We start from the raw sequence: 27,630 nt of genomic DNA, 5'->3' as shown, positions 1-27,630 counted from the left end.
CTTAATGAAGAAGGTTGATGAGGGCAGAGCTGTGTATGTGATCTCTGTGGACTTCAGTAAGGTGTTCGAGGTTCCTGATGGTAGACTAGTTAGCAAGGTTAGATCATATGGAATACGGGGAGAACTTTCTATTTAAATACAGAACTGGCTTAAAGGTAGAAGACAGAGTTGTGGTGGAGGGCTGATTTTCAGACTGGAGGCCTGTGACCAGCGGTGTACCATAAGGATCAGTGCTGCATCCACTGCTTTTTGCCATTCATATAAATAATTTGATTGTGAATATAGGAGATACAGTTAGTAAGTTTTTAGATGACACCAAAATTGAAGGTATAGTGGACAGCGAAGAAGGTTAACTCGCAGTATAGTGGGATCTTGATCAGATGAGCCACTGGGACAAGCTGTGGCAGATGGTGTTTAATTTAGATAAATGAGCTGCATTTTGGAAAGGCAAATCAGGGCAGGACTCTTACACTTGATGGTAAGGTTCTGGGGAGTGTTGCTAAACAAAGAGACCTCTGAGTACAGGTTCGTAGTTCCTTGAAAGTGGAGTTGCAGGTAGATAGGATAATGAAGGTGTTTGGTATGCTTGCCTTTATTGGTCAGTGCATTGAGTATAGAAGTTGGGAGCTCATGTGGCTGTACTGAACATCATTGGTTAGGCCACTTTTGAAATACTGCGTACAGTTCTGGGTCTCCCTGCAATGGGAAGGATGTTGTGAAACTAGAAAAGGTTCAGAAAAGATTTACAAGGATGTTGCCAGGGTTGGAGTGTTTGAGCCATTGCAAGAGGCTGAATAGGCTTGGGATATTTGCCCTGGAGCATTGGAGGCTGAGGGGTGCCCTTAAGAGGTTTATAAAAATCATGAGGGGTATGGAAAAGTGAATAGATAAGGACTTTTCCCAGACGTTGGGGGGAGTCCAAAACTAGAGGGCATAGATTTAGCATGAGAGGGGAAAGATATAAAAAGAAGCTGAGGCAACCTTTCCACACAGACTGGTGCATAAATGGAATGGGCTGCCAAAGGAAGTAATGAAGGCTGGTACGATTATAAAATCTAAAGGCATCTGGATGGGTATATGAATAGGAAGGGTTTAAAGGTATATGGGCCAAATGCTGGCAAATGGGTCTAGATTTGTATAGGATATCAGGTCAGATTGGATGAGTTGGACCGTAGAGTTTGTTTCTGTGCCGAACATCTCTGTGACTCTGCTTTTTAATGCATTGGCTATGGAGTCACAGAGATGTTCGGCACAGAAACAGACTCTACGGTCCAACTCGTCCAATCTGACCAGATATCCTATACAAATCTAGACCCATTTGCCAGCATTTGGCCCTTATACCTTTAAACCCTTCCTATTCATATACCCATCCAGATGCCTTTAGATTTTATTATCGTACCAGCCTCCATTACTTCCTTTGGCAGCCTGTTCCATTTACGCACCACTCTGTGTGGAAAAAGTTGCCTCAAGTTCTTTTTATATCTTTCCCATCTCACGCTAAATCTACGTCCTCTAGTTTCAACCAGTTGAGCACTACAAAGTAAACTAAAAGCTGTAACTCGCATCCAGTTTGGATTGAAGAAATGTATGTCCCCGTATACACTGCAATCTGGTAAATGCATATAACCGCAGAATGCCCCTGAACTTCAATATGTATTTCTGAAATGCTGAATTGGTAAGAGTTGGACCAGGAGCTGGTGTGATGATGAATGGAGTGTGGTGGTTTGCCCATGCTGACTTATATTTACAATGGGTGGAGGAAGATGTTGCCCATGGCGCATGCAAAGACATGTTGGTGAAGACAGAGTTAGACCTAGGCAAGAACAAGGAATTGTTGCAGCCGTAGGTAACTGCTGTGACCTGAGAGTTGGGGCAAAGCTTAAGGGAAGAATTGGGAATTTTTTTTCTCGATTGTTGTGATTCCTAATTTTTGTTTTTCATTTCAATGTATTTTCCCAACATTCTGACAATTGCATTTGCTACCCAGGGACACAACAATTCTACCCATACTTCTATTGTCAATCTCTTCAGAAGCATGTATGGTTAGATGGAATCGCTACTAATTTTCCTAAACCCCTAGCTTACTCTCCCTTGCATATGGCAACCTTCTCAAATTGGATACCAACCTTTGTGGTACCGTTTCCGATACTTGTGTAGCCTTTCTTAAATAGTATGATCAAACTGCACACAATATTCAGGCTGTAATCTTGTCATACTCTGTAGTAATGCTGCTTTATTCGTGTGTTGTCATCCCCTTGCAGTAAAAGCTAGCATACTGTTTGAGCAGCAGAATATAAGAAATTGGAGCCAGAATGGGCTGTTGAGCAGATATCATGAGCCTACACCACCATTCGATAAAATCATTGCTCACCTGATTGTGGCCTGAATTATCGATTATTTTGTGGTGGCAGTAATTATTGACTTCCAATTGCAAGTATGACCTATTTAAAGTGACCAAAGCTGTACACATCACGTTTTAGGAACCCAACAATAACCCTTACAGTAAAACCGAGTGCACAATTTTTTACTTCCTTTCCTTTGCAGTAGAAGCCCATTCCATTTGTTTTCCTAATTATTTTCTGTATCTACGTGCTGACGTTTTGTAATTCATGTATGAGATCATCCAGCTCTCTCTGAACTGAAGCATTCAGTATCTCTCCATCTAAATAGCTTACTCTGATTTTCTATTCTTGCCAAAACCAGCAACCAGGCATTTTTAACATTATATTCCATCTTCCAAAATTTTTCCAAGTCATTTAATCTATCTTTTAACCCTTTGCAGAGTACTAATTTTCTTCCTTATGTTTATGTTGTCAGCAAATTTGGCTACAACTTCAATGGTTACTTCATCCATGTCATTAATGTAGATCACAAACAACACTTCTCTAGTTACAACTCGCTTGTAAAATGTCTCTTTATCCCCATTCTTATCTTCCCGTCTATCATCCAATCCATTGCTCTTGCTAATATATCACTCCAACTCTATTAGTGTTTGCTTTGTCTATTACCATATTTTATGACGGTTTATCACATCGTTTTCAGAACTACTACATTTATCAGAGATAATAGTGTGGAGCTGGGGGAATACAGCAGGCCAGGCAGCATCAGAGGAGCAAGAAAATTGAGATTTCGAGTCAGGATCATTCTGAAGAAGGGTCCCGACCCGAAATGTCAGCTTTCCTCCTCTGCTGCCTGGCATGCTGTGTTCCTCCAACTCCTCACTGTTATCTCTGACTCCAGCATCAGCAGTTCTTAGTATCTCCTACTAAATATATCAAACTGTTTGATGGAAGTGAAATTATGTACAGTGTTTCTAATCATCCTATGGTTTTCTAAGTGTATTGTTAAGACTTCCTGAATAGATTACAACAGGTTCTTGGCAACTGATGTCAGGCTAACTGGCTTGTGGATTTCTTGTTTTCTCTTTCCCTCCTTTCTTGAATAATAGTGTTAGATATATGTTTCAACCTGCTGGTATCACAGCAGCACGGAGTGAAGAATCTTTCAGTATATCTGTGTAGCTCCCTTTTTAGAATTCAAAGATGCTGCCAGCATGTCTTTGGCAGTTGTCACATTTTAGTTCAAACTACTCCAATACTTCATTATCTTAAATTCTTCACTCTTGGCTGCACATTGCCATCTTATTTCTGGTATGTAACTTGTATTTTCTACTATGAAGACCTTTGCAAAGTATTTGTTCACTGTTTGTGCAATTTTCTTATTCCCTCATGGTAGTTGTCTCTGCTTCTAAAGGGCTAATGTTTAGCTACATTTTCTGTAATATACTTGCAATCTGTTTTTATACTTCTAGCTACTTTGAACTAATTTGTTTCCCCCTTTTATCAAATTCTTGGTGGGTAGGCTTCTGATTTTTCAAATAATTGCAATTCTTAGGCGTAGTAATCTTTTCAAAATAATAAGTCTCTATTAAATGAGTACTATCTCTTATTTGTCATTTTTCTTTCTTGCTGAACATTTTTAAATGGAATATATTTTGCTGAAGTTTCTTAATCAGTTCAGCCAAACTTCTCTCCTTTTTGGTTACACTTTTCCAAGCAGTACTAATTTGCATTTATTGTGGCTTTGTTAACCAGATATACTAATATAAGTAGTTTGTGAATCTTTGTTGCCAGACATCATTGCTTTTCTAACAAATTTAGACTCCATGTACTTCGGGTTCTGTTCCCAAATGATTATATAAATTGTAACTATTGGAGCAGGACTACTTTTCTGCACTAAGTGTTGGGTTTAAAGCAGTCTGAGTACCAACCTCTACTCCTCCTCTGATATGTTTTGAGGCAACTTTGCTGTTCATTTTGCAACTTGTCACCTGATTTCCAATGTAGCGACTTCAGTCAAATCCACTCAGTAATATTTTTTTCAAAGGCCTTTTGGCACAAAAAGTTGGGGGGGAAAAATGATTTTCTACATTCAGTTTAAGAATGCTTTTAATTTTTAGTAAATTTAACAAGTTTAATCCATTACTGACAAAGTTGCTGGAAAAGCTCAACAGGTCTGGCAGCATCTGTTTTCTCCACAGAAGCTGCCAGACCTGCTGACCTTTTCCAGCAGCTTTGTTTTTGTTCCTGATTCACAACATCCGCAGTTCTTTTGGTTTTTATTAAGTTTAATCCAGCATCTTTTTATATTATAAAGTTGTGAAGGGAAGAGTGGATACACGTTGTCAAGGACAATGCATCTTCAAGATGAATATATTAGAATCAGATTTTATGGCAGTTTGTTTCAGATTAATGTGAGATCAAGCAATGGATTAAAAACAAACTGCTTTCACTATCAGTGCATATTATAGTTTTTGAAACGTAAACATGTGCGCTTAGAATGTCAAAGCGTCTGTAGATTGTAGCCAGCTGCTCAATTTTTAAATCTGAAACATTGTTTGCTGTAATGGTTGACTATCAGGGCAGATACCATTACAATTTTTTCCAAAAGCGTGTGATTTAAATAACATTTATGGAAAATTGAAGCGTTTCTCCTTTTGGTCTTTTGGAACAGGATATAGCAGATCCATTTTTTGCATATTGCAAACAACATGCTGACAAGTTTGACAGAAAATGGAAGCGAAAGAACTATTTGGCTTTGCAATCATACTGTAAAATGACTTTGCAGGAGCGAGACAAACATGTTACCCCCGAAGCACAGGTAGGAGTGACAGAACTTTACCAAATTGCTTAGTAATATGTTTGCTTTTGATCTTTCATACAATGTAAGTGATATGAAACAAAAATGAATGTGGTCTATGGATTCAATCAAAATTGAATACATATTTGCAGTTTTATTTGCAGCATGTCAGTATCTTAACATATTATTATTTTAAATATGAAATGTTATCCAAGATGTCGCAAACATTCTCTTTAATTCTGAGTGCATGATTAGTATTTACCCCAACATCTTGCAATGTTGTAGCTGTTGTTTAGAAGCCATTTGCTTTGTAGCTATTTTGCTCCAAAATCTAAAAGATAAGTGTTATTATGATCCTGTTGAAGACCCCTAAGGTTTAATGAGCACACCAAAGAGCGCTATGCAATTGACAAAACAAAACTGCAAGATTGGATGTTTTTAAGGATTAACTAACTTTATTAAATATGCAGTTTAAATAAGACAAGCACCATCAACTTAACAGTATGATCTGTAATGGTTTATTTTTCACTCAATTCTACTGTTTACTTCCTCACAAGAAGTTTCTTGTTTGTTACAGCAATCGTGAAAGCTTATTCACTTTTTTAGGGACCACCCGCTAGATATACTAAAGTTCAGTGGAATGTACATTAGTTCTGTTCAGTATTATGGTTATTCTGAGATAATATTGTGTAAGGATCCTTTCATTATCATTTGTTGAAGTAAGATTCTTCCTTTTGTTTAACGCCACACAAATGGTGAGCACTTTACTTCAGAGGCAGTCTTACTCTTCAGATTAAATAATTTAAAATTAGTCTATGATCACGGATAGATGGGTGTGACTGCAGGTGAGGTTTATGAAAACCCAGAGGGTTAAAATTTAAGAGCTTGGCCCCTGCAGCTGTATAAACAGTTATAGGGCTCTTGCAAGTTGTGTAGACGAAGTGGGAACTGTGGTGGGTATGATGAGCAAACTGACCACAGCACTTTCAGGTGAGGGATCGAAATAGGAATGTAATTGGAGTAGGGGACAGTGTAATTAGAGGGACAGATTCTATTCACTGCAGTTGTAAGGCAGAGTCTTGAGACTGTGTTGCCTGCCAAGTGTAGGATTAGGTATATCTTGGGGCTCAGGAAGAATTTGAAGAGGGATGAAAACACCTTAGAAGTCATTTAATAGTTGGTTTCAATGATGTTGGTAGGACTAGAAAGAAAGGAGTCTTTACTGAAAAACTTTGAACAACCAGGAGCTAACTACATAAAACAAACCCCAAATTAATAATTTCTGGATTGCTACCTGACCTGTGGGTAAATGAAGTCAAGGAGTTAAATGCATAGCTGAAAGCTTGGTGTGGTTGGAAAGGTTTTCAGTTCTTAGGGCACTGGCGCCATTACTGGAACAGAAGCGAGTTATTTGGATTCACTTGAACTGTGCTGTGACCACTGGCCTGCTGAATTGAATGAGTAGGGCTTTAGACTAATTTGAGGCCTGAGGGTTTGGGACAGGGGAAAAGTAGGGCCATGAAGCAAGAAGATATTGCAGAATTTCAAGGCAGCTATTTGGATAACAATACCCAGAGTGGAACAGGAAGGACAGGGAATGCAAAAATATTAAAACAGTAAATAGGGTCAAAGTGGGGATAAAATGGTTAAAAAGGGAAAAAAAAATTAATGGCACTTTATATGCAGTTACATTGTATTTGGAACAAAATAAATGAATTAACAGCACAAATTTAGATTAACAGGTATGATATTATAGCCATAACAAAGACTTTTCATTTGAAGTAGATCAAAGCTGGGAACTAAATATTCAGAGGCATATAATTAAAGGACGGTCAAGAAGGAAAAGCAGGTGGGGTAGTGTTGTTGATATCGGATGTAATAAGTACAATAACAAAAAACCTTCTTGAATTGGAAAACATGGAATCCAAATGGATGGAGGTAAGAGATAAAAAGGGAAAGAAGAAACAGGTAGACCCTGGATCTATCTATCGATCCCTGAACAGTAGCTATACAGTGGTGTAGAGAATAAATCAGGAGGTAACGAAGGCATATTACAAAGGCAGTACATTAATCATTGAGTTTAATCATTATGTAAATTGGGGTCATCAGATTGACAGAGAAAGTCTTGAAAAAGAATTCATGCAGTACGTTTGGGACAGTTTCGTAGAATAATATGTTGTGGATCCACCCAGTGATCAAGCTGTTTTGCATCTGATGATGCATAATGATACCGGTTCAATAAATGATGTCGGAGTAAAAGATCCCCTTGGAAACAGTGACTACAACATATAGAATTTAGTGCAGAGATAGTAGAAACTGCCAATGCTGGAGAATCTGAGATAACACAATGTAAAGGTGGATGAACACAGCAGGTCAAGCAGCATCAGAGGAGCAGGAAAGCTGACGTTTCGGTTCGAGACCCTCCTTCACTTTAGTGTTCGAGTTTGAGAGGGAAGATTGTGGCTCAGACATAACAACTAATCTTAAATTTGGATAGTTTCAAAGGAATGAGAGCAGAGCTGGCTAGAATGGGGAAGGAGTTCAGCAGCAGAAACTGTTGAGGGACAATGGCAGATGCTAAACAAAATAGCTTAATAGCTCACCAAAAAGACATTCTTGAGGAAAGAGACTGAGGAAAGGGATCAGCTCACCATTTTAAACCTGGGAAGTTAAGGATAGTATCAGATTGAAATGAAAAACATACAATCTGACAAATATTAGTGGTAAAACAGGATTGGGAAAGTAGTAAAACCAAAGAAAGATGACTATAGGAATTGGAGTAGGCTATTCAGTCCCTTGAGCCTGTTCCATCATTCAGTGAGATCATGGCCTCATTCCGTATACCTGCCTTTGGCTCTCATCCCTTAATATCTTGGACCAAAACCAATCCAGTATCCACTGCTGTTTGTGGAAGCAAGTTCCAAACATCTACCACCTTCTGTGTTAAAACTGCTCCCTAGTATCTCTCCTGAATGGTCTGGCTCTAATTCTCAGACTACGTCCCTAATTTTAGAAACTTCACCCAGTGGAAAAATTTATTTTTTAATCTGTCTTTTGCTGTCAATATTTTGAAGACTTTGATCAGATCATCCATTAATCTTTTAAATTCTGGAGAAAACAGGCCTAATTTGTGTGTGTCTCCTCATAGCTTAAACTCTGGAGTCCACATATCATTCCTATAAACCTTCATTGTACTCCTTCCAAGTCCGATATATGTGTGATGCCCAAATGGGGTATAATCAGGATTTTGTGTAGCTGTAGTGTATCATCTGCATCCTTATATTCCAGTTTTCTACATCTAAAGGTCAGTATTCAAGTAGATTTATTGGTTATTTTCTGTACCTGTTCATAACATTTTAAATGTCTGTGCACTTGAACCCCAAGTCTCTTTGGATATCTACTGTATTGAACTTCATACCATCTAGAAAGTACCCTATCTGCTCTTTTGTCAGGCCAACATTGATAGCACTTACTTATGTTAAACTCCATCTCCCATAGTTTTGCCTATTTTCAGTGTCTCAATATCTCTCTGTAATTTTAATGCCATCATCTACACTGTCTACAATGCCACCTAAGTTTGTGTCATCTGCAGATTTGAGTATATGACTCTATGCCATTACCCAAGTTATTAATAAGCAATGTGTATAATTAAGGCTGTAACGCAAATCCCTCTGGGACATCACTGGTCAAATCCTGCTAATTTAATACCTACCTGTTTTCTGTACTTTCTGTCACCAGCCACTCAACCCCAATTTCCCAGCCATGTCAGTAATTTTTCCTCTGTTCCCTGAAATAGTTAACAGCCACTTTATGTGGGACTTTATGAAATGCCTTCTGGAAATCCATATAAATAACATCCATAGACATTCACATCTTCAAAAAAGATCAACAGCTTTTGTCAGATATGGCCTATCTGTCATGAATCCATGCTGTGCCTTCCTGATTTAACTGAAAATTTTCAAGGTGTTTACCCCATCCTTTATCATAGACTGCCAACAATTCAAAAATGTTGGACTGCTCCTTTCGTACGGATGCTGCCTGGCCTGCTGTGTTCTTCCAGCCTCCTGTTGTCTACCTTGGATTCCAGCATCTGCAGTTTTTTTGGTCTATAACCAGATTTTAGGTGAACTGGTTAGTGATTCCCTGGCATCACTATTTTCATCCTTGTTAAAAAGCAGAGTGATGTGCGATTTCACAATCTAGAAGGACAATTCCATTTGGCGAACTCTGGAATTGAAACATCTGCAATCCTGCTGAAGTCTGTGGTGACTAAGCGATTGAGAATATTTAAGGTAGCAGTAAATAAGGTATTAATTATTAATGGGATCAAGGGTTTAAGGGAGGAGATTAAGGTTGAGAAGTATATCAGCCATGCTTGATAGACGGAATGGCCTAATTGTGCTGTTGTATCTTATGGTCTTGTGTGCTTCCCCACCTTCCTTAGCAGCTTTGGATGTAAACATTCAAAGTACTCTTTGTCACTCTTTAAATTCCGTAAGACAAATGTTTTACTAGTGTTAATTTTAATCGCTCCATTTTCCTGACTTGCTATTCATTTTCTCGGGACTTTTAGCAAGCCATCTACCTTTTCTACTGTAAATGCTGAAACAAAGTAACTTCAACATGTCTGCCATTTCTCCATATTCACTGACAATGTTCCTGTTTTCAGTCTTTATTGGGTCAGCATTGCTCCTGAGCATCCATTTTCCCTTTATGTAACTATAAAATTTCTTATTGATTTTGATGTCGCTGGCAAGTTTTTTTATAATCCCTTTGAGTAGTTTTTTAAGTTGCTTTGTGGCTCTCTGCTGGTCTTTGTATCATTCATGTTTCGCAGGATCGGTGCTGTTTTTGGCATTTTTATAACTATTTTTCTAGTTTTATGCTGTCTCTTATCTCTTTAGTTGTCCATGGCAGTTTTTTTCTGTAAAGTGGAACTTTTCCCTCTTGGGGTATAAATTTGATTTTGTATTGTTAAATGTTTCTTTTAAACATGTTCTTCTGTTGTTCAGTTGTTTTCCCCAGTAGCGGAATTTCTTAGTTTACTGTGGACATTCTCTGTTGATCTCATTGAAGTTAGCCTTGCCTAAATGTAAAACTTCCTCCGGAGGGAGGAGGGTAACTTCTTCAGGTTAGGCATCCCTGGAAGAGTCTTCGCAGTGAGGTTAAAATTGTATCAGAGATAATGGGAATTATAGATGGAGAATCCGATATAACAAACTGTAGAGCTGGATGAACCTAGCAGCCAAGCAGCATCTTAGCACAAAAGCTGACGTTTCGGGCCTAGACCTACTACGTTCATCCAGCTGCACACTGTTATCTTGGATTCTCCAGCATCTTCAGTTCCCATCATCTCGAAATCTAAAACTAATGCTTTTCACTTTCAAACACTACATTGATCTTAATTATGTTATGATCATTTTATAAATATTCACGCACAATTAGGTTGCGAATGAAATCAAGCTCATTACTTAGTAGTAAAAACAAAAACATAGGCAGAAAATAAACTTTGAGGAGCTATTTGCAAGTAACATCAAGATGATGGCAAGAACTTCACATAGAAAGGGGGAAAAATCCAAAGTGAACATAATCCCTTGAGAATTTGGCTGAGGAAACAGTTGGGAACCAAGAGATAGCAGAGAAGTTGAACAAATATTTAACATCAGTCTTCACTGTAGAACATGCAAATAGCACTCCAACTTAATAATTATTCAAGAGACAAAAGGAGACATAGAAACAAACAGAATAATTATCACTAGAGAAAAAGCACTAAGAACATTAAAGAGGCTAAGGAGCAATCAGTCCGGTGAACCTGATGGGATGTAACCTAGATTGTTAGAGTAAGGAGATACAGATAGTGGAGGCAGTGGAAGTAATCTTTCAGGAATCCTTAGATTCTGGAAAATGACCCAGAGAATTGAAAACTGCCTTTATTTAAAAAGGCAAGGAGACAAGAAAAGCCAACTAAAGAGTAGTTAGCTTTACTCCATTTTTGGGAAAATATTAGTCTATAAGAAAGGATGTAATAGCAGTGTGTTTAGAAAAAAAAGTACATAATGTGATTAGGCAAAGTAAGCATGGCTTCATGAAGGGGAAATTATGCCTCACTCTGCAGCTCCTGAGGGGACAACAAGGGTGGAGGGGGAAAGAGTAAGGGATAGGTAGAGATAGAGCCCAGAAAGAGAGGAAAAACAACTGGACAGACAAAGGAATGGATAAAGATGGGAGAATGAATAGCTGATAATGGGGACCGTAAGGGTGCAGAACTTGGGAACTTAGCAACTTTCTGGACTCAATATTAAATTTAATAATTTTAGGGCCTGAATGTCGTCTTTCATCTCTTTACCCTAACCCCCATACACAACCCTTTGCCAATCACTGTCTAGGCCCAAAACGTCAGCCTTCCTGCTCCTCTGCTGCTTGGCCTGCTGCGTTCATCCAGCTCTACGCCTTGTTATCTCAGATTCTGTAGCACTTGCAGTTCCGACTATCTCTGAAACTGTTTTTGTTTGAGCTATTCGTTCCCCCAGGGTGACTTTTACCCTTTCCTTTGTCTGCCCAGCTGTTTCTCTCTTTATCAACCTATTGTTTGCTCTTTATTCCTCCACCAACCCCCCCAAACACACTTTCTGTACCATATAAATATTAACCTTTCCCAAGCTACAATCGGTTATGAAGAAAAGTCACTGGACCCAAAACGTTAACTATGCTTTCTCTTTACAGATGCTACCAGACCTGAGTATACCCAGCAATCTTTGATTTTGTTTCTGATTTCCATCATCTGCAGTTCTTTGATTTATTTTGATTAGTAGATAAAAGGGCATTAGTAGAAGCATAATATTTGGATTTTCAGGAAGCGTTTGGTAAAGTACCACACATTAGGCTGCTTAAAGGAGTCCGTGGTCTGGAGATGATAATATAATAGCATGAGTAGAGGATTGGCTAACTTATGGAAGACCAAGTTGGGATAAGACGGCATTTTCAGGGCGGCAGCCAGTAACTAGTGGAGTGCCACAGGAATCAGTGCTGGGCACTCAATTACTTACAGTATATATTAGTGCCTTGAATGAGAAAAGGAAATGTACTTTAGTCCAGTTTGCTGGTGACTGAAAAGTGTGTGTGAAGTTAAGTGGTAAGATTGACAGTCTGCGAAGGGTTGTAGTTAGGTCTTCTAGCCGAGACCACACTGACACCTAGCCTCCAGCCTGTACCCGGACCTGGGTCCAGACTGTGCCTAGCTTCACCATGAGAATCATGAGTTTGGGCGATTTACTTCAGACTGCCACACAGGACGTCGCTGCGCCAGGCTGGAATGCAGCTACGTGAAGCCACTGCGTCACATTGGGAGGTGACCATGGGAGGCTGCCGCACCAGGCTGTGTGGTTGCCACAACTGGGAGCCAGGAGTGATCAGATGCCGGGAGAGAAAAAAAAACACTGAGGAAAGAAAAGAAGAATAATTGGAGGAATGAGCTCTAGCTGGAGCGTCCTACTGCAGGTTCTTCCTGTGTCTGTTTGTGTTTCTTCCAGGTGACCCAGCTTCCTCCCACAGTCCAAAGATCCACGGGTTAGATTGGCCCTGCAAAATTAACCATAGTGTTCATGGATGTGTGGGTTAGGTGGATGAGCCTTGGGGAATGCAGAATTACCGGGTTAGGGTAGGGGGATATGTCCAGTTGGGATGCTCTTCAAAGGGCTGGTGTGGACACGATGGGCTGAATGGCCTTCTTCCTCGCTCTCGAGATCCTATGATAAACGTAGGGAGATTTTGCTGAAAGTTGGCGAAAGTCGCATCATTGCTGGAATATTGTGAATAGTTTTGGGCCCATTATGCACATAAAGATATAATGGTATTTGAGGCAGCCCAGAGAACATTCACTATGTGAGTTATGGAGGGATTGTTTTATGACAACGAAGACCAGAGGAATAGGAGTTGGTTGTTCAGCTCCTCGCGACTCCCACACTATTCAATTAGATCATAGCTGATCTGACATGCCTCACGGCCACTTGCCTGCACCTTGTCCATAACCTTTGATTCTTCTACTCATTAAGGATCAATCTATCTTTCTCAGAAAGACTCTGCCCCCAAAACTCTGTGTGGCAAGGAGTTCCAAAGGCGCTCAACCTTCTGAGAGAGGAAATTCTTCCTCATCTCAGTCTTAAATTATCACCCCCTAATTCTGAGACTATGCCATCTGGTCGCCTCCCATGAGGGGAAATGACCTCTCAGCATTTGACCTCTCGAACCTCTTAAGAATCTTATGTTTCAGTGTTCTAAATTGCGTGGAGTCCCGACCTGTTTAACCTTTTTAAATAGATTGGGATTGTAACTGTTGGAGTATGGTAAACTAACGTGATCGTTTTGAAATATGCAAGATTCTGAGGTGACATGAAGTAGCCGATGGAAAGGTTGTTTCCTCTTAGGGGAGAATCAGGGTAATCTCAGAATAAGGGCTCATATTTAAGATTGGGATGGGGAGGAATTTCTACAAAGCACAGTGAATCTGTGAAATTCTCTTTTGCAGAGGGCTGCTGACCTGGGTCATTAAGGCTGAGATGGATGCTTAACCAGTAAGGGAATCAAGGGTCAAGACAAAAATACAAAAAAGAGAAGTTAAGGATTATTAAATCAATTATGATCTCATTGAATGTCAGACATGACTAAATGGGCTGAATAGCGTGCTTCGGCTGTTATGTCTTCTGGTCTGCAGTCTTAAAACTGGGATCTCGCTCCTTGTTTACGTTATTGGTTGATACCCTGCTACATTCTCTTAGCTTGCAAACTAAAACTGAAAGTTCTCTGTCACAAAGTATGTGAAGACTATTATAGATTTCTTCATTGAGCTATAAACTCTATTTTCTAGTCCCCTTTTCACACGAAAGCCAATCCGAGTATGAGTTCCATCTGAATTCTTTGCAGTAGACAATAAAGTTAAGATTTGCTTTAATGTGTTGGTATACCTGACTAAAAATCAAGAACAATATTTTGTATTGTATGAACTATTAATTATATATTCATAACATTATATACTTACAAAGTGCTGAATTTTTAAATATTTCATGTACAATTTACGCCTGCTAATTTACCGTAATCTGTCAGAAGTTACAAAATATCATGTGGTAAATTTAGTTGTCACAGGGCGCACGAAAGATATGTTTTGGGAAGAAAGGTAAGACTACGTTCACTGGAATTTAGAAAAATGAAGGGGAAACTACAAAGTTCCAACAGAACTAAATGAAGGATATTCCTCATGTCCAATGAGTCTAGAAGCGGCAGTCATAGTATAAGGGTATGAGGATAGACTACTTAGGACTGAGACAAGAAATTTCTTCACCCAGAGTGGCAAGGTTGTGGAAATCTCTGTTACAGAAAGCATTTGAGGCCAAAACATTGCATGCTTTCCAGAAGGACTTATATATAATCAGGGCTAAAGGAATCACAGGGTATGTTGAGAAAGTGGGACTAGGGTCACCACTAGGATTATCAGCCTGATCATATTGAATGGCAGAGCAGGTTCAAAGGACTGTTGCTGCTCCAAGTTTTCTACATTTCTATGGAGGGCTGGCTAACCTTCTGATCATTAGTTATAGAGCAATGTTGAGAAATGATAAATCATGCAGTGATGAAGGAAAGGGCAAATAAGAAAATAATTGTTTTGAGAAAAACAAAATACAAAAAGTATGCCTCTTAAATTTCTAAACTGCGTATGTGCTCAGAGCTGTAAAATTGTGCTTTAATTTATGCATTGGTTAACAAGTGCACATTATACTGTCTGTATTAATTTAATCCTTGAAAATTGAGCAGTCTGTTTACTAATAGGTTACCAAATAAATGACCAAATAGCTCTTACAAACTGATAATCAACAAAACTAGAGTCCTTTTTTATAAGGCACCTTTAACATAAAACATCCCCAAATGCTTCACAGAAGGGAGTCAGGCAAGAAGATATTATATGACCGATAAAAGTTTGGTTTCCAAGAGTATTTTAAAGGATTAGTCAGAGATTTAGAAAGGGGATTCCAAAATTCATGGCTTGATAATTAAGAACATGATTGCAATATTGTGTTGGTTAAAAAGTAGGATACACATTGACCCGAATTGAATGAGTGAAGTGGTTTGTCAAGCTCGCGGAGGTTAAAAGGTGGGAGAAGTGAAACTGTGGAAATGTTTGGAAAAAGGATGAAAATTTTGCAGTTATTTAACCTGGGACACAGGAGCAATGGTTGCATTTGAATTAGTCTGTTAGGATATTGATAAGAGATGAGCAGAGATGGGCTTTCGGGTAAGGGATGAAGAGGTTTCGCACTTGGGTAGTGGAAGGTAGCAAATGCATCTGAACTCATTTCTCCGTTTTCTGTTAAAATGTCATATCCTCACGTTGGATTGATCAGACAGATTGTGTTGGCTTTAATGACCATTTAGGGCATCTGTTGTAAAGGTGAATTGGTTGAGCAGATTTGTAGTTACAGCAAGACAACAGGAATTTTGACAATGCAGTTGTAAGTGAATTGAGATTTTTTTTCCTCAGGGCTGCTCCACGAAAGAAAGTAATTTTGATAGAATTGAGGTGTACCAAGCAAGTGACCAGTGACTGATATAATAGGAATAGCAAGGCCACATAAGATGACCAGTACAAAGCAGTGTCTGTGAGCTTAAGGTAGGTGGTTCATATGGAAAACAACATAAATTGAGGCTAACGGGACCATGAGCCAAGAAAGCATGATAACGTGGAGGTTGGAAAGCACCATGGATGAGAAGTTGCTAAGTGCAAAGGCTAAGTAAGAAAATCCGTGAATATATTTTGAAGAATATTGGAATGCTATTCGGATGCGTGATAGAATTAGGGTTTTGAGAGAAATGGATAAATGATCAAGTTTAGAGACTTAAAAGATGTTACAAAAGAAATTGGCTGAAACATTGTCAGTTAATCAGTGCGTATGGGGGAAAGAAAAGCACTAGAGAGTGAGCTGAAATCCTTTGTTGTTTTCAGATTAAAAAGCACGTACAAGGAGGTGAATTCATACTTTCATACTACATTAAATAATTTTGTGAAACTAATTTCTAAATATCGGGGAGCTTAAAAGTTTCCTTCTAGGAATAAAAGGAACAAAAGAGAAGTACAGCACAGGAACATGCCTTTCACCCCTCCAAGTCTGTGCCAATCATTATGGCCTAACTAAATAAAAAAAAGAACCTCTGCCCTGATTTGCTCCATATCTTCCTCTTCCCTCCCTATTCATTTAACTGTCCAGATGTCTCTTAAATGTCGCCAACGTGCCTGCTTGTCTAATCTAGTCTGGTCTAACAAAACTAAAAAGTGTAATCATAACAAAAAATGCCACTACGTCATAACTAATTTCAGTGGAAAACACACTTAAATGTTTAAGATAATAAAATGTGAGGCTGGATGAACACAGCAGGCCAAGCAGCATCTCAGGAGCACAAAGCTTTTGTGCTCCTGAGATGCTGCTTGGCCTGCTGTGTTCATCCAGCCTCACATTTTATTATCTTGGAATCTCCAGCATCTGCAGTTCCCATTATCTCTGATACACTTAAATGTTTAGTATTGTTTATGATTTTTAATTGAGTTCTTTACATTTCAGGCTCGTATTACTACAAGACTGCAGCAATATCGCGCTAAAGTGGAGTTAGCTCGCAGCACCAAACCCAATGCTTGGGTTCCTAGGGAAAAACTGCCACGGCCACTCACCAGCAGCGCTTCAGTGATACGCAAGCTTATGCGGAAAGCTGAATTGATGGGAATTAGCACAGACATTTTCCCTGTAGATACGCTTGATACCAACTCCAGTGTCGACGGCAGGAGAAAGCACAAACAACCAGCGTTGACTGCTGACTTTGTGAATTATTATCTTGGTATGGAAAACCAGAAAAAATTGCAATGGAAAATAATTCTCTAATATTAAATTCTTTACTTCCTGGGGTAAAATTATACGTAGTAATTTCTTTTTATGTTGCAAGAAACACTTGCGCACTTTGAACAAAGTCTAGTCTAAATTCATTGATGTTGTTCTGTGATAACAAAGAGTAAAGCTGGATAAACACAGCAGGCTAAGCATCAGCAGTTCCTACTATATCTGATGTTGATCTGTGGTTGTTTATTACAGATTTACAATATTAAGCTATCAGCTCTGCCTTGATGTTTTGTGTGCCTGTTAACTGTTGGTAGCTCAAATCTTTGGCAAGCATTTTATTAATTTACAAGTCTCTTCATTCTAATTGCTCTTCTTACAGAGAGGAACATGCGCATGATGCAAATACAAGAAAATATTTGTGAACAAAAGAACTTAAAAGATAAACTTCAAAATGAACAGGAATCACTTCATGTAGAATACAATAAGGTATGGTGTTCAGTTGTTCAGTGTGAATAGATCCATATAGATATCATTGTAATTCGAGGATGGGATTGTATACCCATCAGGGAAGTTGGAAGTAAGAGTACAATTCATGGCAATTTCACTGTTACATTGTATTTTGAAAAAGAAAATAATCTTTGATTATTACTGTCAGCATGCTAGGGAAGGAGGTTGGGGGAGGTTAGCATTAACGTGAAACTGAATTGGACTACTTGTATAAATACTGTGACGTAAAGGCAGCCAGAAGTTAGAAATCCTGTAACAAGTAACTTGCGTCCTGAATGCCCAAAGCCTTTCCAGTATATTCAAGGCACAAGTCAAGAGTGTGATGGAGTACTCCCCACTCGGCTGGATAAATGCAGCTCCACCAACACTCAAAAAGCTTGACACTTTCCAATCAAAGCAGCCTGCTTGCTTAGCACCACGTCTGCAAACTTTCACCTTTATGCCTCTGACACTCAGTAGTAGCAGTGTGTACCATCTACTAGATGTACTGGAGAAATTCACTAAGGTTCCTGAGATGGCATTTTCAAACACTACCATCTAGACGAAGGAGGGCACCAGATTCATGGGAACAGCGACCATTTCCATGTAACTGTTCATTGTGACTTCAAAATGTATCACCGCACCTTTACTGCTGCTGTTTCAAAAGCCTGGAACTACTGCCAAATGCTATTGTGAGTGTACGTGTACCAAATTGATTGCAGCATTTCAGAAAGACAGCTGGCCACCACCACCTCCAAATCAATTAGGGATGGCAAATGAAGGCTGGCCCAGCTAATGAAGCCCGCATCCCAGAAATTTTATCTTTTTTAAATTACCATTTAGTAAAATTTCTTATGGGGTGAAATGTAAAGGTAGAGATGAGAAATAAGGTGCACAGGAAACTGCCATTGATGCATTGATGTTTAAATTAAGATTTGCATGAGGTTTACTTTCACTCCATTAAAGGTTAGTTTGAGTCAAACTTTTGCACTGAAAGCATTTTGTTTTCTCACCCTTCACACAAATTTGAATCTCTGAATATGTACTAGAGCTCTTGAAATCACTGTTTACATTTGTGAAACAATGGAAGAAAGTACAACACAAATTTAGCAACATCTGTGCATCTTCCAGTTTGAAATTTTCACACCCCTGCATATAATCTGCAATTAATTTGATAGATCATAGATTAGCGTGTGGCATAATAGTGTCATAAGACTATGTTACTGAAAGGCTGATAGTGACAGATCAAGAAATTCAAATAAGCAGGAGACAATTTGAGAGGACCTTTTTAATGCTGTTTTCAGTACAGAGTTGTCAGTAAGCAAGGCTGCGATAGACCGGTATTTAACCAGTAAGGGACTCAAGGGCATTAAAGGCAAAGGCAGGAAAGTGGAGTTGACAATTATCAGATCAGTCATAATTTCATTGAATGATGGAGCAGATATGATGGACTAAATGGCCCACTTCTGCATTTTACAATCACTAAGTAGTTCCCATATCTTCAAAAGCATATGAATAAACTGCCTCCATAGCAATCTTAAGTTGTGTTTACTTCTAACATACTAATTTCCCCTTTTGTTCTTCACACTATCACAGCTGTAACATTTGGGTGACATGTAGTTTGTTGAAATTTATTGGGAGTCATACATCACTTCACATCAGTTTGTATATATTTTATGCGAAAGCTTGCTTTCAGTATTAGTATGAATATTTGAGAAAGTGTTTTCTGTAAATTTACATTTGTATTGTTGTATTTAATTGTGAAAATCGAAGAAACAGCGTTGTATAATAACAGTGATAATGGGAACTGCAGATGCTGGAGAATCCAAGATAACAAAGTGTGGAGCTGGATGAACACAGCAGGCCAAGCAGCATCTCGGGAGCAGAAAAGCTGACGTTTCGGGCCTAGACCCTTCATCAGAGAGGATGAAGGGTCTAGGTCTCTGATGAAGGGTCTAGGCCCGAAATGTCAGCTTTCCTGCTCCTAAGATGCTGCTTGGCCTGCTGTGCTCGTCCAGCTCCACACTTTGTTATCTTGTATAATAACAATATTATGTTTTGGTACAACCTACTGCATTGTTCAAGATTTTTATAAACTGGATGAAATCCTTTTCAATAGTAATTCTTGCTTTCGTTTTGTAATACAATACAAACCTTCACAAATGCATGTAAACTAAATTCTTCAATTTAAGCTCTGGTTTCTGATATCATGAGTGTCTACATGATCACTGGTGATTTCTTTTACATGAATGTTCCTTTAAATGAATATAGTGTTGCTGGGAAATGTTTCTGTCCCTTGCTTCAAGCGTAGAAATATCAATGTAAGATATTGTCTCCATTATCCATCTGCCTAGGGAAACATTAAAATGCTGGTTCGTGCAAAATTGTGCACACATGTGCCTGGAATTTATATTAAATGCATAATTCACACTTGTTTGTTTATTTAAAAGTTACAGGGCTAACTATTGTCAAGAGCACAATGATTTCTTTAATTGGCTGAAATGCTTTGATAACGATTGTGGCAGATTTCCTTCCTAGCTTTTTTTTAAACACTTACGGGATCTCTGGCAATTTTGTTTTTTTTAAAAAAAGCTTTGTTGCAGCCAGTTGTTTTGAAGATCTGGCTTTGAATTCGGAAGATGAAATTAGAATCAAACTGATAAATTGGCCCAATCTGTGAAAAAATAAAAATTCTCAAAACAATAGTAATTTGGAAAAGAAAACAAATATTCATGGATCATAATCGCTACATAATCTGTAAATGTGTTGTCTGTATGGGAGAGTCTGCCTATTCTAGCTGTGACTAGTTACTTTAGTGCTAAGAAAGCACACGTTCAGAAGGTTGCATTAGTTAGGTAATTTGTCCGAAAATTGCACATTGCCCTTTGGTATCGATAATTTATTAATAGACAAGCTCAGCCAACTATTTTGTACCTGCCCAAATTATTTTCAATGCTAGAATGTTTTTCATGGGACTTCTGAAACCAAATAGTTTCATGTAAATTGACTTTAAAACTTAACACATTTTTCATAATACAAAATCAGAAATGTCACCCTGATGACACAGAGGTCACAGAGTCATAGAGGTATACAATACAGAAACAGACTCTTCAACCCAACTTAGCCACGCTGATCACATTTCCTAAACAGAACTAGACCCATTTTCCTGCGTTTGGCTCCTATCCTTGTGTCTGGTTAACTGTCTTAATTTGTAATTGTACCCGCCTGTACCACTTCCTCTGGCAGCTCATTCTATGTACGCACCGCCCTCTGTTCAGAACAAGCCGCCCCTCAGGTCCCTTTCAAACCTTTACCCTTTCACCTTAAACTTGTGCCTTCTAGTTTTGGACACCGTTACTGTGGGGGGAAAAAAGGCCTTGGCTGTTCATCTTGGTGATGCAGTGGGTAGCATTGCTGCCTCACAATGGCAGGTTCGATTCCAGCCTCTGGTCAATATGAGGTTTGCTTGTTCTCCCCATGTCTGGATTTCCTTTAGGTGCTCTGGTTTCCTCCAATCCAGAAGTGTATAGGTGAGGTTGATTGGCCATGCTAAATTGCCCGTAGTGTCCAGTGATGTGTAGGTTAGGTGGATGAGTCACTCTTAGTTCTGGAGTTACAGGGATAGGGTAGGGGGTTGGGTCTGAGTGGGTTGCTCTTCAGAAGGTTGGTGTGGACTCGATGGACCGAATGGCCTGTTTTCACAATGTAGGAATTCAGTGGTTCTCTGACCAGTGACATTTTATGTGCAGTTTCTATTTTCTACCATGTTACCAGCGGTATGTCTAGATTTTAACTTTGTGACTGGTTAAACCAGTCCTCAATATGTTTTTGAGATCAGTACGTATACGTTACTCTGTGATAGGGAAAAATTGAGTCCAGTATCATCGTTCTTGACTTTCTCAAAAGAAATTAGTCCTACATGGGCATTAGTGTGGTATAGAATTTCAGTTGTAGTCTCCTAATGAAAATGTCATTATTATTCTTGCATCAATTAAGAATTTACCTCTCCAGCGTACTTTTGTTACTGTCCCCTCCCTTCCATTCCACTACTGATACCTGGGTGGATATAATGTTTCTTTATGTTAAACAGCTTGTCAGTGTTTACTGCTTTCCGTGGCATTGTAAACTTAAGTTTAGAGTGCCTCCTATAGACAGTAAAACAAACAAACAAACGAGCTAGAATAATAAATATAGTTTTTTATTATTGTGTTTTTAATATTTTGCACTTTATCTTCATTGCTCACACACACCTTTCCCTGTTATCCAGTTGTTTGAATCTCTAGAAAATCTGAGAAATATGAATGGAAAACTGCGTCGAGAAGGTCAAACGCTATGGAGTACGCTTAGCAACATTGCAGGGCAGGTTAGTAGGTTCAGTATGCTGAATGGATGTTTAAAACAAGTTTACAACCATCCATCTGCAAGATTCTTCTGATTTTGTTTGGAAGTTATAACAGCTGCCTCGTTTGGAGAATGTACTTATTTATTTCCATTTGCAGTAATTGATTTACCTCACTCCCCCATCAAACACACTGCATGTCATTTCTCAATTGTATAGTTTTGTAAAGCTAAGTGAAACTTAGAAGCTAAGTATAGTTCTAATAACTTTTGCCATCTTGTTTTGATTAACAAAGGCAGCTTCTGGATAAAATGAATATTGATTTCGTTTATTAGTGGCAGACAGATGTGCCTTAACATAAATTATAATTTGATGGCATGGTTTATCATTTCTTTTGAAGAGCGCAGTATCTTTTATTTTCATAGCTTCCAGTTGGTAAAATGACTTCTGGGAGGGCTGAGTGAACTAATTAACATTATCAGTGCACGAATAATCTATTATTGAAATAAAATGTAAACATCTATACTGAACAGATAAATCCAAGATAATTAAAATTTGTGGCTCTTTGACATAAATCTATTATCCGCTGTATATTTTTGAAGGGTGGGTTCATTTACCAAGGTTGGGGCACAGCCCTCGGTGAGAACTGTGTGTGTGTATAACAGACTCTTACATGAGAAAAATAGCACTGTTGCTTTGTGAAACTGAAAACCTAGTACAATTGGATATCATTTGTGATGCTTAAAATGTGTTTTGCCTATCAACTGCTATATCTTTATTTAGTTACAATGTGCCAAATGAGAAAATAGCAAATCATAAATGGCAACAAGATCTTATAATACATTTACTGCAGTAAAACCGGCAGTGACAGGATTCATTTACACACCTTGCATGACACATTTTTCCAGTTGGCTGAACAGATGCAGGCCCACAGGGCCATTGTGAAATGACTTTGATAGATGGTTGCTGTGTGGGAAGCAGGTATGCTGCAGATTAGTGGAAACCCAAAGAGAATCTTGTCTGCTTTGTAGGGAGCTTGTTCCAATATGATAATTTTTCTAATTAACCTTTGGAGCACCGATGCATTTGGAATCTGTTGAAAATAACCTACCTCAATATTCTTTTGTCGAGGGTGGCATTTTTCACAACATAAAGTAACATGTCCTCGCATGTCACTTTCAAAAGTTGTGCAAATCACTATTCTTTAAAGCCATTCCAAGTTAATTTCATGCAATTATGTTAATTTATTTAAAACACTATACTGTCCAGAAGCATTTTTCAAAATGCATTGCTTAGGAGAGTATTAAGCTTTCTGCTACAATGCTGCATTTTTTTCATTATATGCTAATTGCCCTCTTGTTCTATATTCTGTTTTTTGAAGAAATTAAATTTCCCTCTGATCTTGCGTACACCTAAGGAGCGACGACCAAGTAAGAAAGATGGGGGAGCTTTGAAATCAGTTGCACCTCCGGCTGTACTGTACAGGTGATGGAATAGTTAATTTTACATGTGCATTACAAGAGTCTGTCCAGTTTATTTAGTTAAGTTAATTCTGTATGTCAGTGACCATATCCAGGAGAATACTCACTTTTATTTGATACTTTTAATAAAATGCTTTATAATATCTATAATTGTGGCTGCCCTTCTGACATGAGTACCTTTCTTGTCTTCCGAGTATTGGTGATAGCATGCTATTATTATGATGAAACAGCTATGAATGCAGCTAATTTATGGTGAACTCTCTCGGGTTTTTCTTTCTGTTTCTTTTCTTTAAAGATTTTTTTTTCAAACCATCTTGGTTACACAAGTAAGACATATTCCCAATTGCTGGCAACAGTATGTTAGACTTCTATTTGTGTATTATCTCATGACATCCCTCTTCTACCTAATCATAGCAGATTATGTGCAGTAAGGAAATTTGGATAAGATGAGGTGTAAATCCATAAAGTACTAGTTTATGGTATTACACTTTTGTTTTGCTGATTTGTCATTGCACTAGTCTATACCTTTCGGTCTCTATTTGGCTATAACCTGACACATTTATTCTGTTACTCCCCACAGATACTGTCTGACTCATTGAATATTTTCAGGATTTTCAGTTCAAGTTTCAGATTTCAAGCATCTGCAGTGTGTTGCTGCTGTGCTATTTGTTGAGACTGATATCCATTGCCTTTTGTTGTCACAGCAGCATTTGATCTAGTATGAGATCAAGAAGCCTGAGCAAAGTGGGAGTTGCTGGGAATTGGGAAAATAGCCTCAAACAGTCCATGGCAGTTCCTCAGGGTAGTGTCCAAACCCTAATCTCTTTCAATTCCTTTATTTTAACAGTCTTCTTGACATAACAAAGTTAGAAGTGAGGATGTTTGTTGCTGATTGCACAAATTCTCAATGCCTCAAAGTCCTGCTGTTCTTAGGTCAGAAGTCACACGACATCAGGTTATAGTCCAACAGGTTTATTTGAAATCACAAGCTTTGAACATGGTTCCTTCGTCACCTGTGATTTCAAATAAACCTGTTGGACTATAACCTAGTGTTGTGAGATTTCTGACCTTGTCCACCCCAGTCAAACTCCAGCACCTCCAGATCATTACTTGGGTCGCAAAGCAGTGCTTGGTTGAGTGGCAAGTTGTTTTTAAGCTTTTTCAAGGGTTAATGGTGTCACTGGCTAGGCAACATTTATTGCCTATTTCTAATTGCCCAGAGTGCAGTTAACCACTTTGCTGTGGGTGTGGAGTCACATATAGGCCACATCAGATGAGGATGACAGTTTCCTTTCCCAAAGGACATGAGTGAACCAGATAGGTTTTTAACAACAGTTATAATTTTTAAAATTATTGAATTCTAGTTCTAACATCTGCTGTGATGGGATTCAAACATTAGTGAGGTCTCTGGGTTAACAGTCTGGTGATGATGCCACTAACTCACGGCCTCTCCTGCACTAGGCGATTTAAAAAAAAAACAGAACAAAGAAAATTACAGCATGCGAACAGGCCCTTCAGCCCTCCAAGCCTGTGCCGATCGAGATCCTCTGTCTAACCTGTCATCTATTTTTTAAGGGTCTGTGTCCATTTGCTCCCTGCCCATTCATGTACCTGTCCAAATATACCTTAAAAGACGCTAACGTATCTGCGTCTACCACCTCCGCTGGCAATGCGTTCTAGACACCCACCACTCTCTGTGTAAAGAACTTTCCACGCATATCTCCCTTAAACTTTCTTCCCCTCACTTTGAACTCATGACCCCTAGTAATTGAGACCCCACTCTAGGAGAAAGCTTCTTGCTATCCACCGTGTCTATACCCCTGATGATTTTGTAGACCTCAATCAGGACCCCCCTCAATCTCAGTCTTTCTAATGAAAATAATCCTAATCTACTCAACCTCTCTTCACAGCTAGCACTTCTCAAATAGAGAACCTAACTTTAGAGTGATGGTGAAGTGGTAAAGTTACTAGGCTAGTGGTTCTGAATCACAGGCTAGTATTTGGGTGGATGGGGGGGTGGGGGAGCAGGCACAGTGTGGCCTTTAGCAAAAATTATCTGCCATCCTTACTTGGTCTGGCCTCTGTGTGACTTCAGACTGGATGTGAGTTTGCTCGCTGAGCTGGAAGGTTAGTTTTCAGACGTTTCGTCACCATTCTAGGTAACATCATCAGTGAGCCTCCGACGAAGCGCTGGTGTTATGTCCCGCTTTCTATTTATCTGGTTAGGTTTCCTTGGGTTGGTGATGTCATTTCCTGTTCTTTTTCTCAGGGGATGGTAGATTGGCTCCAAGTCAATGTGTTTGTTGATGGAGTTCCGGTTGGAATGCCATGCTTCTGGGAATTCTTGTGCATGTCTTTGTTTGGCTTGTCCTAGGATGGATGTGTTGTCCCAATCAAAGTGGTGTCCTTCCTTATCTGTATGTAAGGATACGAGTGATAGTGGGTCATGTCGTTTTGTGGCTAGTTGATGTTCATGTATCCTGGTGGCTAGCTTCCTGCCAGTTTGTCCAATGTAGTGTTTGTCACAGTTCTTGCAAGGTATTTTGTAGATGACGTTCGTTTTATTTGTTGTCTGTATAGGGTCTTTTAAGTTCATTAGCTGTTGTTTTATTGTGTTGGTGGGTTTGTGGGCTACCCTGATGCCAAGAGGTCCGAGTAATCTGGCAGTCATTTCGGAAATGTCTTTGATGTAGGGGAGAGTGGTTATGGTTTCTGAGCCCGTTTTGTCTGTTTGTTTGGGTTTGTTGCTGAGAAATCGGCGGACTGTGTTCATAGGGTACCCATTCTTTTTGAATACGCTGTATAGGTGATTTTCCTCTGCTCTGCTTAGTTCCTTTGTGCTGCAGTGTGTGGTGGCTCGTTGGAATAATGTTCTAATGCAGCTTCGTTTGTGGGTGTTGGGATGGTTGCTCCTGTAGTTCAGTATTTGGTCCATATGTGTTGCTTTTCTGTAGACGCTGGTTTGAAGTTCCCCATTGGCTGTTCGCTCTACTGTGACATCTAGGAATGGCAGTTTGTTGTTGTTTTCCTCCTCTTTTGTGAATGTTATGCCAGTAAGGGTATTATTGATGGTCTTGAATGTTTCCTCTAATTTGTTTTGTTTAGTGATGACAAAGGTGTCATCCACACAGCGGACCCAAAGTTTGGGTTGGATGATTGGCAGAGCTGTTTGTTCGAGTCTCTGCATTACTGCCTCTTCAGACTCACAGCAATGTTGTTGACTCTTAAGTAGTCATAAATTAATGTTTCAAGAAGTACATGATTTTCTATGTTATTACCATTGATGATCCTCCCACTGTAAGCCACATTGAAGGTTATCTTTGACCAGAAAAATAATTGTGTTAGTCACATAAATGCTGTGACCACAACAGTGGGTCACAATCTTGATCCCAGCAGTACCTCCTTTCCTAACTTCCAAGCCTTGCCTGAACTAGTAGAATACTTTTTATTTCCCTAGGTGAGTGCAGCTCCAATAGCATGTGAGAAAAACAAAGCAGCACTCTTCTGTTGAAAGATCATGACTTTAAACATTAACTCTGTTCCTTTCTCCACAGATGCCACCAGTCCTGCTGAGTAGTTCCAGCATTTCCACCACTATTAAAGCAATTGACTTGCTCAACACTCTATCTGTGCCCCTAAATATTCATTCTCTCCACCACTAGCACAGCATGGTTGCAGAGTATACAATCTGAGAGATACACTACTGCAGTTTGCTGAGCTTTGTTTGACAGTGCAAACTCTGCCACCTCGAAAGACAATGGTATTAGGTGCATGCGAACTGGCCACACTACTGCCTTGAAATTGCACTATAAGTAAAGCACCATCTTGACATTGAAATAGCTTGCCATTCCTCCTCCATTGTTAGCTAAAAATTTGGAATTCCCTTCCGACTCTCACTGTTGGAGTGCCTTCACCACATGCCCTGCATTGATGCACTAAGTTGGTTCACTGGAACTTTCTGGAGGAAAACTCGAATCAGAAAAAGCTGATGTTGACAGCACTAGCAATGTTCTTGATTTTTTTAAAAATTTAAGTTGAATTGCCTTTTCTGATTTCATTGGTATGCTCAAATGTGTTTTGAACAAATATTACTCATGACTTCAAAAATTCTAATTTGAACAAATTTTGGATGATCAATTAATATTTTGTAATTTTTTTAAACAGTTGTGGGATTTGTAAGAAGAATCATGACCAGCACCTCCTAGTTCTGTGTGACACTTGTAAACTGTACTACCATCTTGGTTGCTTGGACCCACCCCTTACTAGGATGCCCAAGAAAACCAAAAACAGTTACTGGTAAGAATCCATCAGT

General features: G+C 39.0%; 1 protein-coding gene across 6 annotated transcripts in view; it reads left to right on the top strand.

The window, feature by feature from the left end:
- The window catches only part of phf14 (PHD finger protein 14), a 247,953-nt gene that overhangs the window by 47,331 nt on the left and 172,992 nt on the right, over positions 1-27,630 (top strand). For all 6 annotated transcript variants that reach the window (XM_048552144.2, XM_048552154.2, XM_048552134.2 and 3 more), the window contains exons 8-13: positions 5,014-5,160; positions 16,743-17,013; positions 17,392-17,498; positions 21,766-21,861; positions 23,219-23,322; positions 27,483-27,614. In XM_048552144.2, the coding sequence (XP_048408101.1) occupies positions 5,014-5,160; positions 16,743-17,013; positions 17,392-17,498; positions 21,766-21,861; positions 23,219-23,322; positions 27,483-27,614 (857 nt within the window). The remainder of the gene's footprint in view (positions 1-5,013; positions 5,161-16,742; positions 17,014-17,391; positions 17,499-21,765; positions 21,862-23,218; positions 23,323-27,482; positions 27,615-27,630) is intronic.

This window comes from Stegostoma tigrinum, chromosome 2, assembly GCF_030684315.1.
Source record: "Stegostoma tigrinum isolate sSteTig4 chromosome 2, sSteTig4.hap1, whole genome shotgun sequence".
NCBI lineage: Eukaryota > Metazoa > Chordata > Chondrichthyes > Orectolobiformes > Stegostomatidae > Stegostoma > Stegostoma tigrinum.
This window is presented reverse-complemented; position numbering and strand designations above follow the sequence as displayed.